Source organism: Lissotriton vulgaris, chromosome 6 (genome assembly GCF_964263255.1).
Source record: "Lissotriton vulgaris chromosome 6, aLisVul1.2, whole genome shotgun sequence".
In the NCBI taxonomy this organism is placed as follows: domain Eukaryota; kingdom Metazoa; phylum Chordata; class Amphibia; order Caudata; family Salamandridae; genus Lissotriton; species Lissotriton vulgaris.
Genome location: NC_141694.1, coordinates 1669275040 through 1669292026, shown reverse-complemented (window position 1 = coordinate 1669292026; position 16987 = coordinate 1669275040). Strand labels below are relative to the sequence as shown.

The window sequence follows — 16987 nt, the reverse complement described above, 5'->3', positions numbered from 1 at the left end:
CTGTGTATGACAATTATTTTGTGGGCGCAACTCAATGTGAAGATACATATATCATAAAGGGAGGTTGGGGATTTAAAGGTAGTAATGACCCAGTCTTTCCTGGGATTTATTTTCTATGTGGGAACAAAGCTTATTATAAGTTCCCTGATCATTGGTATGGGTCCTGTTATATAGGCCTGGTCTTTCCTAAAATGTTCCATGTAGACAGAGGTACTAATGGAGTACATGAGATAGATAAACCTTTAAGTCGTAGAAAAAGAGAAAGTGTATTAGAAATAATAGGTGATGTTTTTGGAGCACTGATACCAGCAGTGGGTATATCCTTTAATGCAAATAAAATTCGAAAATTGTCAACGATAGTAGATCGTTTGTCAACAGACACCGCAGGTGAATTTCTAATGGTAAACACTGAAATGGTTGCTATGATGGCTATGGTGATGCAGAATCGTCTTGCTCTTGATATAATTTTGGCAAAAGAAGGTGGAGTTTGTGGAATTTTGAAGGTACAACATTGCTGTACCTACATTCCAGACAAAAGTAAAAACATTGAAAGATATATTACAAATCTTACAGAGTTGCATAAGGAAGTTGAACCACTGGAGGTTGATGGTGTTCTTGAGAAACTTAGTAGAAAGTTTTCAGCAGTTAAAAATTGGTTTTATGAAATAGGTAGATCAATTATAGGTAAAGTACTAATTCCAGTAACAATGATAATAGTAGTGATTTTAATATTAAGATTAGGTTGTAAACTAAGAAAAAGGAGAAATGTCAAAAGGTCTATAAAGAAAGTGATTGAGGAAAAACAAGAAAGAGAACGTGAAAAGGGAGATATTGAAATGGAAGAAATCAAAGAAAAACTTTATCAAGACAAAAAGAAAATAGAAGATACTAGAGTATAGCCTATACAAATTGAAAGTACCTGAAACATGTTAAGATAAAAAATTGCAAAATTTTGGGATTTGTTTGGTGATAAATCACCAAAGGAGGGAGTTGATGGAGCGAGGTGGAAAAGCAAAATTTTGTGTACCCCTCGTGAAGTTATTTCCTCATAACAGTAACATCAACTAATTGTGTGGTTTTGAAAATTAACCAACATAGAATAGAATGCACACACACAAATACACGTGGGAAACTAATTTGCTTATGTAGCAAACCATAATTGACTAATTAAGTGATATCGTTATGTCTGTAACTAACGCAACTGCCATAACCTAATCAAAATCGGCATAAATGTGCTTTTGTCTGTCTAATTGTGGCATAAAAGAGGAAGGATGGTGAGTAAACCACCATCCTTCCTCTGTTGCTGTTCCTATGTTGCTTTATCTGCTAGGTAACAACTAACAGGGATACCTTAGTATGGTGGAAGGTAAACAGAAAGGTTAAAATTCAACAATTAACATTTAATTGTGTTTGTCTCCATAATAGTTCCCGTTTTGGCCCTTGCGGCCTAAGTTAAAATGGACGTTTTCTGTGACTCCGAGATTGAGGTACACTACGCATGCGCGACTAATCCTAGAATGAACGTGAGCTGCCTGTGCCTGTGCAGAATGGGTCAAGGACAATGTGCCCTGAGGACCTGACTGAGTGCCAACAAAATTAAACTTCCGCATTGTGTACTTGGGAAGAAATGCGAAAATAACAATTTAAGGACACAAGTGAAATGGACATAAGCTAAAACAAAGACCCCTTTCATATTTGATGATCGTGCAAATTTGGAACAATAAAGTGATGAGGTTATGCTCATCCACCCCTCGATTTGACCACTCAGAACTGTTAATGACCCCAAGTGTTTCAAAATTTAGATAGATTAGTTAGTGAAAAAGGGTATAAAAGAGTATGTTTGGACTTAAGAAAAAACTCTCTTCTTTCATGATTTTCATTTTGCATCCCGATATGCTGCCGGATTGCTGAATCTTTCCTGAGGCGTAAGAACTTTGAAAATTTTCTGAACTTTAACTTTCTTGAATGGGTATGGAGTCATTATTAGAGGTGAACATTTAGAGAGAATAGAAAGGTGATGTAGGGAATTATTCTGTCCTATGCTAATAGCTATGTCCTGAGACTATGATAATATTTTGCTTATTTCCTGAACTATTAATCTAAATAAATATAAATGTTTGAATTTAACCCCTTCCATGCTCATGACAAGGTCAGCTCGTCATGCAGTACACTGGAGCTGTGCTTATGACGAGCTGACCTTGTCATGAACAATGGTGATTGAATAAATGCAGCACAGGACGGGAATTCCCTTAGCATTCAAGGTGTTAATTCTCCTTTCTCTAGGTTGTTTTACTAGATGAATAAAATAAAACTGAATAAATAAAAGTCATGCTAAAAGATTTTCGCTTTAAATAAAAATTAAATAAATGGAGAATTAAGCTGGTCTTGTTTATCCTTTAGTTAATTTTTAATAGCAGATCCATTGACAAAAATAATAGTTTTCTTGTAAATAAACCATGGTAAAGGATAAAACTGCAGATGTATATATTATAAATATTAGCATTTAATTTAGACACTCCGCTATGATTCAGTCGCTCTCCTATTGATCTTCACTGAATCCTTAAAGAAGGGCAAATGTGTGTGAAAGTGACTCGCAGTGTTATGGGCCCCACTGATGAGTAAATGTGTGATTGAATTCTTCAGGGAATAAGTGAGAGGTTTTGTAAAACATTTCTGCAGTAGCGCTGCATCAACGGTAAGAAAGAACAGGGATGTGAAGAAGAAACAAGGATGTGGTAGGAGGGAAAGAAGAAACAAGGATGGGGCGGGTGGGAAGGGATGAAGAAACAAGGACTGGAGGTAAAAACAGGGACTTGAGAAGAAACAGGGATGGGATGGGTGGGAGGGGAAGAGCAAACAGGAATGGGGAGGTGGGCGATATAAGAAGCAACACATACTTAAGAAGCTACATGGATGTGGGTGGGAGGGAAAAAGAAGCAGCATGGATGGGAAAAGAAGCAACACAGATGTTGGTGAGTGTGAGTGGAAGAAGAAACAGGGACCTAGGGTGGGGGACAGGATAAGAAGCAACATAAATGTACAAAGATGCTACATGGATAGGACGGGGGAAGAAGCAACACAGACAAGGGAAGTGGAAGGAGGAAGAGCAAGAACTAAAACAAGAAAACAGTACCTCAATAACAGCGCCAACAGTGGAAGGACCTTAATACATAAACATTATTTCTAGCAAGCAAGACAAATAAGCAGGCAAAACAAATAAATGAATTTTGGAACAGAGTTAATTTTCAAAAAACCGTAATGTCAAAAGAGCTAGGGAGTTAGAGACACAACACTGTGATATTTTATGCTAAATATTTCAGAAGGAAAAATATATTCCACCTCTTACAGGAGTTGACTTTACAATATAATATTTCCTGATTATGTGTTCTGAATATACATTTTAAGATTTTGACACAGTTTATTTTACCTCAGCTCTTGGCAAAACTTTTGTGCATTTCTTGGGACAAGATACTGGATAGCTTGGACAATAATTCTCCTCATGCGTCTGAAAGAGAAGAAAGGAGGTAAGTAATAGTAAACATAGCCTACGCTTCACGACACATTGCAGCTCACAGTCACAATATAGCAGGAGTAATGTATAGGGTACACATTTATGATCAACTCATACCCACCCTCTGTAATCCTATGATACATACATATACATTGTTTCTTGGAGCTTATACCAATCCCATAATGCTCTTTTTTCTGAAGAAGAAGAATTATGTTGATATAATTTTAATGTTTTATAATCATACTACAATTGTAATTCCCTCTAAAAACAGAGACTGATTAGGGATTCAAAGAAATCCCAGAAAAATGCAATACCAAATGGATATTACACAAAGCAATAAAGGATGGTTTAGGTGGGCACAGGCAAGGAAACCAAGGTGACTTCTACATCTGGCCCTCAAACGATTCCAGTGTGAGCTCCAGCTCAGGAGGTGTGTGGTTCTGCTGCCCCACAGCCCGCAGTGGATGTGCAGAGAAGAAGGAACCAAAGTGTTATTCAAGTGCCCAATGCATAGGTTGACCTGGAAATTTGGTATCAACCCAGGACAGGAGCTCAGACATAGGGTCTCTGTTGGCATGCTCACTTTTAATTAATGTTCGAATCTGTAAGAAGCTGAGTTATTTGTTGAATGGTAGTAAGTGCCCACCTCGAATAATAACCACAATCCTTGTCAGGGTGAGCCATTAAAGTCACTACATAGACCTGTTCTCAACCTCCTGGCAGCAATGGTACAGAGCAGACAGCCATAACTTAGAGGAAATGTTCAAAGAATTTATGCAGTTGAAATGAAAAACAATAAAAGTCCCAAAACGAATTTGAAAACTAGAATGCAATTTAAAGAACAAAATAACATGAAAATGACAAAAATCCAATAAGGAGAACGAGAGCTGTGACTTTTAAAAACTGTAAGTAGAAACAGTGCCAAGAAGCACAAAGTGCCAATGGCAGTCAGTGGTTGCAGGAGATCAGGACATAGGCACAATTTGACAGTGACCGCCATAGAGCGAAGGCCAGATACACTAACAAGGTTCGTCCTGGTCAAAGGTTTTACCTTCTGACTTTAGTCTTTTAAGTCCCAATCCACCACAGGAATACACTTCAAACATCCCCTGGACCTCAGGGGAGGCACTTAGAGACTCACAGGGCGGCAGGCAGAGTCCAGTGCAGGTTCAGTTACCAGTGATCAGTGATCAGTTGAGCAGCAGTTGAAGGAAAAAGCCTCTTGTAGCTTGTTGTATTCCTGAAGCTTGACCAGGTCGGCCTTTTTACCGTTGGGAGTCTACTTCTGTGTCCTGGGTACAAGTGAGAGAGCAGGTGCAGTCCTCCAGGGCTCTTCACAGGTTGCAGACAGTAGATACAGTCCTCTTCTGAACTTCCTGTGGACTAGGATGGTTGTGAAGCGGGTGCTTGGAGATGCCTAGTTTATGCCTGGCATGTACTAGTGAGTGGGTATGACCCCTGTTGTCAACCTAACCAATGGGGTGGGTCCCGGGGCTAACCCTACACACTTCAGGCATTTTCAAGATGGCTGAAGTCTTCAGGCACACTGCACTTGGACTCTGAGGGCTGTGTGTGTGTGTGGGGGGTAGTGCACTATAGTATTCCTAGTGTCCTACCACATCTAATCCTAAAATCCAGTGTTAGGCAATCCCTGTGGCTGTAACAACCTAAAAAACTGAAATTTAAATAACAAATTTTAGCTTTCAGACCCAGACAGTGGATACATAAAAAATGTTTTGCCATTCTGTTTCCTTTCTTTGAACTGGGCCTCAAAAGTTGGGAAACATCCATTACAACGCAGTCATTACAACGACCTACCTTTACAACGCAACTGTTACAACGCAACTGCCTTTACATCACATGCCATTACAATTCATGTAATTACAACACATGTCACTACAACGCATGCCAATACAATGCATTATAAGCTAAGTATTGGAGATTTTTTTAGTATTAGGGTGGCTATGGGTTTTGGGGTACTTGGGAATAGTAATTTTACCTCTACACTATCCAACACTTAGTAATGTTTACCCCTACACTATCCAACACTTACCTTACTGTTGCACTCACTGGAGTGGAAATAGTAATTTTTACCCCTTCACTATCCAACACTTACCCTACTGTTGCCCTAAAAGTATTATACGTTGTAAAAGTATGAGTTATAATGGAATGCATTGTAATGGTAGTTTTCAAAAATGCGTTGTAATGGCATGCATTGTAAAATCATGCAATGATTTGGTAGTTGAGATGTAAAGACTGCGTTGTAAAAGCCCCCCTTGGATATTCTGTCAGGTTTAGAAGGGTCATCTCTGCCATACAGGTCCTCCTATTCTTTAGCTCCTTGGAGCATGTTCACAATTCATAAATGTTCATTTCTGGCTGGCCGAAGTGGGAGAACAAACTGCAGATTTAGCTTCCAGGGACTTCAGGTAAGGCAAAGGTAACTTTTTAAAAGCTATTTTTCCACATCAGCTCAGCTGATCACCGCGCCGTGAGGGCAACGGCCTTAACCCTGCACCCTGCACCCTGGGACCCTGTTTGCCGGGCCGCGCAGTCTAGCGCGGAGGCCGGCCAGTAACTACATTTCCCAGCTGCCCGCCTGCCAAAGGGAGGAAATTGACGCGCCCGGAGGCGCATAAACTGGAAGGAGCGCAGAGAGCCTCGGGGATCCACATCAGCTCAGCTGATCACCGCGCCGTGAGGGCAACGGCCTTAACCCTGCACCCTGCACCCTGGGACCCTGTTTGCCGGGCCGCGCAGTCTAGCGCGGAGGCCGGCCAGTAACTACATTTCCCAGCTGCCCGCCTGCCAAAGGGAGGAAATTGACGCGCCCGGAGGCGCATAAACTGGAAGGAGCACCTCTCGCCCCGCGAGTCGCGTGCGGGAGCGCCCGGGGCTAAGCCCGGGCAAAGGGCGGGCCCTCTGTGGCCCTCTGTGGACCGATTAGGACGGGACGGGCCACCCCCCTTGTTATTTCTGCAAAAGGAGGTATAGTGTACATATTTTAACTCAACTTTTGATCGTAACATCATTACTGCCATTGTGATCATGCCCTGTAAGGGGGGAACAAGCCCAGATGCGCAGGGGTGTCATGCGGGGCAAATGCACCAAATGCTTACCACAAGCTCCCGGCCAACTGTGCATGTTACAGACATAATCTGCCCCTGTTACTCCCCATCTAGTACACTATCTCCTCCACTAAACTCCCCAAGAATGCAGAATCTCTCGCCATGGGGTGAGCTAAATTGACTATGTAAAACAAAATATGTCAGTGTAGACTCACCCTTCTTCGCCAACGGCACCCGCATTACAAATACCAAAGGCAGTTTACAGGAAACCCCCTCTTTATTGAACAAAGTCAATACACAAGCCTCTGTACTTTCATGGTTACTACCTGTCAATAGAGATAACACTGAGGACAAGGCCGAAAGGACTCAATCAAAACCTCATACACCAATTGTAACCCCCGTGATGCCCGTTCATAATCTCCCTACCATCATGGAGACTGATGTCAAACTGGACGAACCAATATCTTATTCCCAGATCTCTCTTTTGACTCAGATTGAACAACTTGTTAAAACCATCATTTCCCCACTAACAGAACAAATCAACGCTATAGGGGAAAGGCTCTTGGGTCTCGAGAACAAAATCACGGCCATCCTGAAACCCATCGATAATCCTGTAAACTCGAACCGATCCCAGCCAACCACCACTTATCCACCAGCTAAGCTCTCTGCCATCCTCAAAAGTAAGCAAGCCACTCCATTATTTCCTATAATCCCAGGTTCAACTACTTCTAAAGCTCCTTCCAAACCTGTTATATCAAGCCCCCCAGAGGCCAAGTCAGTACGCATTGCACCAAACATACACCTTCCGCCACAAGCAGCGCCATATGTGTCCGTCCTCACTGGAGTGCCACCACTTGCGCTGGGAAAAACTGAGAGCCAGCTGGATCTAATGAACAAAGTTATATTCTGGTTGGGAAGGAATAGACCCCTACCACCGGACAAAGACGGCGGAATCCTGTCTGTGAGAAGGGTGGGCTGGTTGGGCCGTTTACCCAAAAACATTTCAGGGGATTTGGTTCTGGTCAGATTCAGGAATCGGAACATCGCACCATATTTAAGATCTTGTCCAGCCCTAGAGGGGGATGGTCCAATACAGACTTGGGACTTACATGATTTCTATCCCTGTACGCCAAATATCCCCCGACTAGGAACAACAATAGCCTACCACCACCCGTTGGGTGGGGAAGTCCAGGTACCCAGTGGTACTAGTTTCCCTGTTGCCAACAGATGGGTTTCATTGCACAATTGCTGCAACTTTTGAGCTCACTCTCTTTAAAGGACAAACTTGTGTACCTTTTAGGGATAAACCCCTTGAAAATATGTCTCACCACCGAATTCTGAGGCTGGGGCTATGTCTTTTTTTGAATGTGAAGTTATGTTTTTGTTGAATGTATATATTTATTTTTAATTACTGTTATTTTTGTATGCTTTTATGATTTTAAGAAACAAAATCGAATAAAGCTTCTATTCATTCATTCATTCAAAAGCTATTTTTCCATAATATTTAGGAACAAATCCGACTTCACCACTGGATTGGGGTTTTAACAACTAATAAATAGAGTTGTTTAATTATTTTTGTAGCTAGTCCCACTCCTGAGATACAGGATTAGTATTTAATAATGCATCCCATGCCTATGGAAAGCCAATCCTGCTAAGGTGAAAGTAACTGCAAGGGCCTCTCATTATAAGGATGTGTTTAACATTAAACACTTACAAGTCCTACTTTCAACTACTGTGCACCCTGCCTTGATGGGCAATAAGGTCTACTTAGGGGTGACTTGTAAATAATTAACAGGAAGGTTTAGACCAACCAAAAAGGGATTATTCTGACAAGTCGGATTTGCAGTAAGGCTTCACAGCCAGGCGTCTGGTGGCAGGCCTGCAGTCTTGTTTACAATGTCACTGCAGTGGATGGCACAATCGGTGCTGCAGTCCACTTATGACATTTAGCTTACAGTCCCTGGAACTCTTTGGTACCATATACTAGGAACTTATATGTATGTTAAATATGCCGATCAGAAGTATCCCTATTTTCCCATGTTGAAAGGAGATGCACAAGAATTTTTCCACTGGTTAGCAGAGGTAAAGTACACAGAGATCTATAGCTAACAAAAACAGGATTCAGCAAAAAGAAAAAACAATTTAGGATGACCTTGACAAAAGGTCAAATTACCAAAAGGCTGTTTAGATTTTACTACTTTGGAACTTTTGAACATTTGTTGGGAGGATTGCTTAGACACAATTCTCTTTTGGGCATTGTAGATACGCATTTTCCCCTGTTCTTTTCTGCTGCCCACCTTTGTCCAACTGGACACTCCTCCATTAACTTAGGGGTCGATTTTGTATACTTCTCTCCTCCACAAGGAAGGCTTAGGTCTTTATAACAATCTGACAATTCATATCTTATTTTCATTTTGCTATCCAAATATAATTATAATCTTACTTGAAATTCTAACTCTGTATTGTGACTCTGTATTGCATTTATTGACTCTGTATCGCATTTATTGTCACTGTATTAAGCCTGTAGATGGATGTGTGTCTGTTAACCTAAGGCTGAATGACACGTGATGAAGACTTTCCAACACATTCCATCTAATTTCTGCCATACACCCACCTCCAGGCCCAGGCACACATGAGATGACACACAGATGGAAGATAGGTGAAATTGGTGTTTATGCAAAATTGTTAACAAAGATTTCCTTGCATATTTTGTAGTGATGGGAGAACAGTAGGGCAATGTTGTGTGAGGATTGGGCCGTAACTGATGGATGAAATGTTCATGGCGTAGTGGTTGCTGTCCATGCCCACATGGGTTCATCTGCTTCCACGGCTACGCAATACTAGGCCGACATTGAGTTGAGAATCAGGTTGAGCACTGGAACCAGGTGAGTTGTGGGTGAAGCAGGATCATGGTCTTGTGCCGTGCATCTTCCTCCCTCAACACCCCGAGATTCTCTAGGTGCAGCTTCACAATATCCAGGACACTTTTGTCTACATGCTCCAAGATGTGTCTATCCTTGGGAAGTCTCCCAGTTGGGTGGTGATGTCGCATATGGTCCCTTCTCACCATCTAACAAAGATCATCCTGCAGAGAAGACTTCTAAAGAACTGATCCTCCCAGATGGCAGCATTTGCTTGTGCTGACCCGCTGTCCCTAACTGCATATCTGTTTGATAGAGCCATTGTGATACTCTGCACATTGAGGGTTGACACCTGGGACCAGTGACGGCTGGCATGGCTCGCGGATGGCGGTGTCACGTGGGGGTTGTGGATGAGTTGCGCATATAAAAAATGTATAATAATAATAAACTTACCTTGCTGCCGGGTCCCGCTTCTCTGCTCCTGCTCTCCTTGTGGAACTCAAGGAACAGGAAGCAGGATCCACTGACCAATCCCAATACTGCAATGCAATGGCGGTCAGGAAACTTGTAATATGCATGGCGGTGCCGCAGCGTCACCACCATCATATTTTGAGCCCTTACCACCACACTACCGCCAGGCAAAGCAGTCCCCTGTCTGTTGCGGGGGTCCAATGGCAGTCCGACCGCCAAAGTTGTACTACGGAGGTCAGACCACCGGTGCGGCAGTGGCTGGACTGCCACTGCTCTACCACCATTCGTTTGGTGGTCCACTGACCGCCAAACTCATAATCAGGTCCTAAGTGTTACATGATAATCTTGAGATACGAAGGTTCTGAACAGGGGTACTAGCTATGAATCATTACACCAAGTGGCCACTTTGGTGAAATGGGCATGCAATGAAACTGTATTGTTATATACATGTATCATTCCAATGACAGTTTAGATGGGCATCAAGCGTGAAGTATTCCATCACTTTTTAGAAGTGATTTCTGCAAAGAAATATGAAAAACTGAGTTGACTCTATTCTCCACTTCAAATGTCTTAACCCTGTGTAAAGCCAACACTAAGTGGACGTAAAGCCTACACCCATTCGTCCTGCATTCTTTCATCCATCTATCTGTTCATTTGCCTCTTTTTCTTCTGTCAGTCTGTCGTCTATCCACTCACTCTCTATGTTTGCCTGCATATGTGCTGTCTAACTGTGGTTATGTTATATGGGACGTTTGTATCCATGTGTATTGCCTGTGAGCCTCTGTGTTTTGGTCGGGATACATGAGTACCTGGATGCCTGACGGTCAGTGTGCATGAGCGCCTGTATTGTTAGTATGTTGTATTTTACTGTATTCTAGATTTATATAGAATTTACTAACCCTGATGAGGGATTGACATATTTTGAGGATGGATAGCACACTACTCTGAGGAGCCTAGAGTTAGTTTCTAGCGCTAGTTGTAAGTGTGGCCTTTAGCTGTGCATTATATAACATTATGAGAGTTGGTACACCAGTGGCCTGCAATTTCTAATCTAGACTGGGGGAACGTTAGTTATTATTGTATGCTGTGCAAAACAAGGATAGAAATACAAGATCCAAAAAATCAGCTAAGGGACAGGGGTGGAGAAAGCAGATAAAGATAGTGAGCACAGCAAGGATGTCAAGAGGAGCAAGTGAACAGGGGAACTACAAAAGGAAAGACATGCACTCTTATATAATGCTGCAAGGGAAAGACAAAGAGTCCCCTCAAGTCAGCAGTGGAAGGTTACAACTCATCCAATCACACCATAGTGTGTTTGGAATGCTCCTGGGGGGACAAACATATCATAAGACATCAAAGCCATCCAATTGAGCAAGTCAGAGCATATACTGTATTGGAAACTAAAGACATGTAATATAAACAATTAGTCTGCGACAAGGAACTAGAGCTATCTCTAGCAAGACCTATAATAATTGAGACGCTTGAATTTATGAATGCTTTATCCATTTGCCTTGAACTAATGCCTCCATAGAGGACACAAGATGCATTTTGGGACAATGTTACATAGAGAAAATGTTTAATAGTATTATTGTCTTTTCCAGGGCACAGTAAACCTTTTACGATGTTTCAGATTCACATTAGATTTTTGGATGTAATCTACATTTTATTTATACTACGATGGGTATGGCAAATGTGAATGCAAAGCATTTAATGGTTTCAGAAACTGGTTTTGTTAACACATGCTTTACAAAGGTGTAGACGTTTTTATGTCGAATGCAGACTGGAAGTAAAGAAATATCAAGGAGTAACCCTTTCAGAGAAAAGGGATAGGGTCATTAGATGCTAAAAAACAACAAGAATTCCCTTTTCGTAAGTTTTTTTTGGAGAGGGAAGGCTCCCTCTGAGGGATTTTCACTCAACAAGTTAAGGATGGACCATATGATATATTTACGGTTGCATAGAAAATAACAAATTTACACAAGTAACATTATATAACACCCGTGTCCTAATGAGAATATGCACAATACCAGGAAAAATTTCGTAAAAAAGTCTTTATTGGGTGATTTTACCGACCAATTGGTTAAAAACAAAATCATTCACATTTATTTATCAGAAACATTAAAATCTTAAAAGGGCTGAAAAAGTGTCGACGCGGCGTTTCGGTGATGTCAGTTGTCACCTTCTTCAGGACAATATTTCACATATTAAAATCACTATTAAAAAAATACAAAGGTTACAATTATTTCCATTCTCTAAAGCAAGTTCAGTTTTTCACACATTAATGGTACGGTAAATCCTGTGTCAGAATGCATTGACCGTTAATCATGTCTATTTAAAAAACCCTTTGTGCATATTCTACATGGTCTCCCCTCTTATCTATTTGGCCTTTATTTATACATCACAATGTTTTTGGTCACAAAAAACATTTACTGGTACTTAACAAGCATAAAACAGACATTTGTCACTCTCGCAACCTTCTATGGTCTAACCTTACTCAGGTATCCCTCATTGGACCGTAGTTTACCTATCACGGTTCTGGGTTTAGAATTTAAGGGAAATTATACTGTCTTTATGTGACAGTGCTAGGCACCTATATCAATTGGTGGCATTGGGGGGGTTCTACGGATTTTTAAAAACTTTACCATCCTGCCCTAAAGAAGTGGCATACTTCTTCTTTATTTATTTTAGGATAGAGTTTGAAAACTCTATCCTCAAGGGAAAGGCCACAGAACTAAGGTAGATAAAATTTGTTAACAATCAATATGTTTATTCAAACAACATAAAAAAAGCCCTAGAAACTTATGCCTTTTATGTTTTTCTATACATAGTAACAGTGCCAAATGAACAATAACCCAGAAATCGCGAATTGATAAAAGCGATCTATGAACTACCAAGTAGGTAAGATCTACGAATAATTGTCCCGAATGACTAAACGTGAATATATGACAAATAAAGAAGAAGTATGCCACTTCTTTAGGGCAGTATGGTAAAGTTTTTAAAAATCCGTAGAACCCCCCCATTGCCACCAATTGATATAGGTGCCTAGCACTGTCACATAAAGACAGTATAATTTCCCTTAAATTCTAAACCCAGAACCGTGGTAGGTAAACTACGGTCCAATGAGGGATACCTGAGTAAGGTTAGACCATAGAAGGTTGCGAGAGTGACAAATGTCTGTTTTATGCTTGTTAAGTACCAGTAAATGTTTTTTGTGACCAAAAACATTGTGATGTATAAATAAAGGCCAAATAGATAAGAGGGGAGACCATGTAGAATATGCACAAAGGGTTTTTTAAATAGACATGATTAACGGTCAATGCATTCTGACACAGGATTTACCGTACCATTAATGTGTGAAAAACTGAACTTGCTTTAGAGAATGGAAATAATTGTAACCTTTGTATTTTTTTAATAGTGATTTTAATATGTGAAATATTGTCCTGAAGAAGGTGACAACTGACATCACCGAAACGCCGCGTCGACACTTTTTCAGCCCTTTTAAGATTTTAATGTTTCTGATAAATAAATGTGAATGATTTTGTTTTTAACCAATTGGTCGGTAAAATCACCCAATAAAGACTTTTTTACGAAATTTTTCCTGGTATTGTGCATATTCTCATTAGGACACGGGTGTTATATAATGTTACTTGGGTAAATTTGTTATTTTCTATGCAACCGTAAATATATCATATGGTCCATCCTTAACTTGTTGAGTGAAAATCCCTCAGAGGGAGCCTTCCCTCTCCAAAAAAAACTTACGAAAAGGGAATGCAGACTGGAGACATATCACACAGATATCATTGAATTCAGTCAATGTTGTGCCATCACAATACCTGCTGTTGCAAACATTTGTATCAACCTTTTGATATAAAATGTTTTTACACTACCCAGTTTTCTGTGCTGGCTGGTTTATGCAAATGACACTAAAAACATGCACTGGGATCTGTGTAAACTTGCTGATGATTTGACTATAGGTGTAAAAAGATTATGGAAAATGCATTAAAAAACCTTTAAAATGCATAGTAAATCTATTGTTTCCGTTACCTTTAAATTGACTGCTACCATTCTCTGCTTGCAGTGCTCGCACGTTTCTTCTCGGAATTTACATTGACACTGTAAATGCTCGTTTAAATCTTTTCTGAGTATTTCATCACGACAACCATCATTGGAGCATTTAGTTATTTCATACGAACATTGCTTGAGATGGTCCTGTTATCATTGACAAAAGCACACTTTATTAAGTATAGATGTGGATCCATTAAAAACAATTAGGCTAACATTTTGGGCAAATTTAGCACTTGCTTGACTCTTAAAGGGCTAGAAAGGCAGTGTTGAAAAAGGAGTTGGTCTACAAATTGTATTGCGAACATAGGGCAGCAACTTACACCATGGAGCTTAATAGCAAAATGATTTTTTTCGTACGTGAACTAGTACAAACGTAGTCCTACTCACATGATGCAAAATGCTAATAACAATCTACAGCTTAGGCCTCCCCCTCCATCACTTCTATCTGTTCTGTGCAGAGGTCTCCATAGTTGTGCCTATGCATTTAAGTAGTAAAAATGGAAGGGACAGTTGGAAATGGATGAGAAATGGAAATACTTACTAGTAAATGGGAGGGGTTTAGGGAAATTGAAGGTGGGACATGCTAATACAGCACACCTACCCACAAATGAGTAAGACCATTGACATTCACAAATTGCACGTCTAAAGTTACTGCACCCCCAAAAGTGTGAAACAGGCTCAAATGTACTCCTTGTATTAAAAGAAGCACTACATATGGCTAACCACTGGTACTGTTAAAACACTCCCGTAAAGGCAGAAAATTAAATATGGCCGCATAGGAACTCTTGGTAAATAAATTTAAATATGTAGACATTTAAATCATGTCTATATATATATATATATATATATATATGAACAGCAGCGCGTGCTTGAAGAAACACACAGCCCTCGCGGGATGGGTTCAAGGGATTTATTATTGAGGACGCGTTTCGGCTTTGCTGCCTTCTTCCAGCTCACAAATCCCCTTTCAAGCCAATTCACAATAGGGGCAGTTTTTAAATCCCAAAATGGAGTTGAGTCACACGTAACACCAGGACTGGATTCTGTAAGTTCGTGTAATTTCCCGTTGCTAGATGCATTTGCTCACGGGTGAATAATCCAGTTCTATGTTACCGTGCTACGCCGACTTCTCCCTCTGTGTGGCCGCTACACATCCCTCGTCCTGCCAGGGGGCCTTGTGTTCCACGGAGCATGGGGCGGTTAGGATCCGAATCCCTGACTTCAGTGTCCACAATACCCTGCACTGGTGGTGCCAAGCGTGAGTAGTATGAAGTACGTTGCTCCAATTCCACCTGGGACGCAGCACTCTTCTGGACGGGTGCCGTTACACATGGAGGTGGGTCCATTGAAATATGAACAGCTGTGCGTGCTTGAAGAAACACACAGCACTCGCGGGATGGGTTCAAGGGATTTATTATTGAGGACGCGTTTCGGCTTTGCTGCCTTCTTCCAGCTCACAAATCCCCTTTCGAGCCAATTCACAATAGGGGCAGTTTTTAAATCCCAAAATGGAGTTGAGTCACACGTAACACCAGGTCTGGATTCTGTAAGTTCGTGTAATTTCCCGTTGCTAGATGCATTTGCTCACGGGTGAATAATCCAGTTCTATGTTACCGTGCTACGCCAACTTCTCCCTCTGTGTGGCCGCTACACATCCCTCGTCCTGCCAGGGGGCCTTGTGTTCCACGGAGCATGGGGCGGTTATATAAAATATATATATATATATATATATATATATATATTTTTTTTTTTTGTTGAAAACTTTGCGGTCTCTAACCTCAGAAGATGATGTCATTACGGGTTCAACACAAACTGATCTTTTGTCAATGGGCATAGAAAAACCTGTAGTTTAGTACTGCCAACATATTTAAGTTGGCAAGTACATTCTGCGAACTCAGTTCTGCAAGTATAGTGTCCCTGGATTTTTCTAGGTTTGTCTTCAAATGCTGTGGTATATTCTGTGATGTTCTTCCCAAATTTGCAGGCTCTGATTGATGCACATTTAAAAAAAAAACCTGTCCTTGTAGACAACCAAGTACTAGGTGTAACTACCTCAGGACTATTATTGACCAACGCATCCCTCATTGAGGGATCACATTTGAAGATAAATTCAGGGAGATTAGGCACGATTTGTGACAATGTTAAGTCTGATAAAATTATCTGCCAATGTTTGTAAATAATCTTCCTTACTGATTTGTCGTGGCAGCTGAATGAGGTTATTAGCCTGACAATCCGAAAGTATTGGAACTGAAACCAGTAGATTTAGTAGTTGCTCTGGTGACAGTTGTTTGGCCCTGTAAGAACTCTTCCCTATTCTGTTTGTTGGACCTGGCTAAAGCTGTTTTCAGAATTTTCAATTTGTAACCTCTGGTTAAAAATCTCTGGAGAGCGTCTGCCTGACAGAGATTGAGGTCCGCATCAGAACTGCAAATTCTTCTAAATCGCAAAAATTCTCCAAATGGAACACTGCAAATTAGATGGTGGGGATGAGCACTGCTGGCATGCAGAAGAGAATTACCAGCAGTGCTTTTTCTAGGAAGTTTGGTTTGGATGGTATTATTGATGACATGTACTTCCACATCTAGGAATTGTACACATTGTGTGCTAATCTGAGCCGTAAATATTAAATTCAGATTGTTACTGTTGATGTCATTCACAAATTGATGTGCAAAAGCCTCAGAACCCTTACAAATGGCGCAGACGCCATCAATAAATCTCCACCAATGGAGAACATGTGAGTCAAAAATTGATTTATGGTCTACTTTGAAGACATGTTCCTCCCACCAGCCAACGTGCAGACACGCATAGTCGGGGGAGAAACATGCCCGCATCCGCACCCCACGTAACTGTTGGTATATCACCTTGTTAAACAAGAAAAAATTGTTCGTAAGACATATCTCAATCATCTTAAGAAGCATCAAACTGTGGTCATATAGTTCCATATTGCGATTGCCCAAGTAATGTTCGACTGCCTTCATACCATCTTTGTGGTTGATGCCAATTTAAATATG

At 40.8% G+C, this 16987-nt stretch overlaps 1 protein-coding gene across 1 annotated transcript in view; it reads right to left on the bottom strand.

Annotated features, from left to right (window-relative positions):
• The window catches only part of TRAF5 (TNF receptor associated factor 5), a 253278-nt gene that overhangs the window by 59599 nt on the left and 176692 nt on the right, over positions 1-16987 (bottom strand). Inside the window, exons 7-8 of the mRNA XM_086927840.1 lie at positions 13956-14120; positions 3428-3505 (exon numbers count right to left, since the gene is read on the bottom strand). Coding sequence (XP_086783966.1) covers positions 3428-3505; positions 13956-14120 — 243 coding nt within the window. The remainder of the gene's footprint in view (positions 1-3427; positions 3506-13955; positions 14121-16987) is intronic.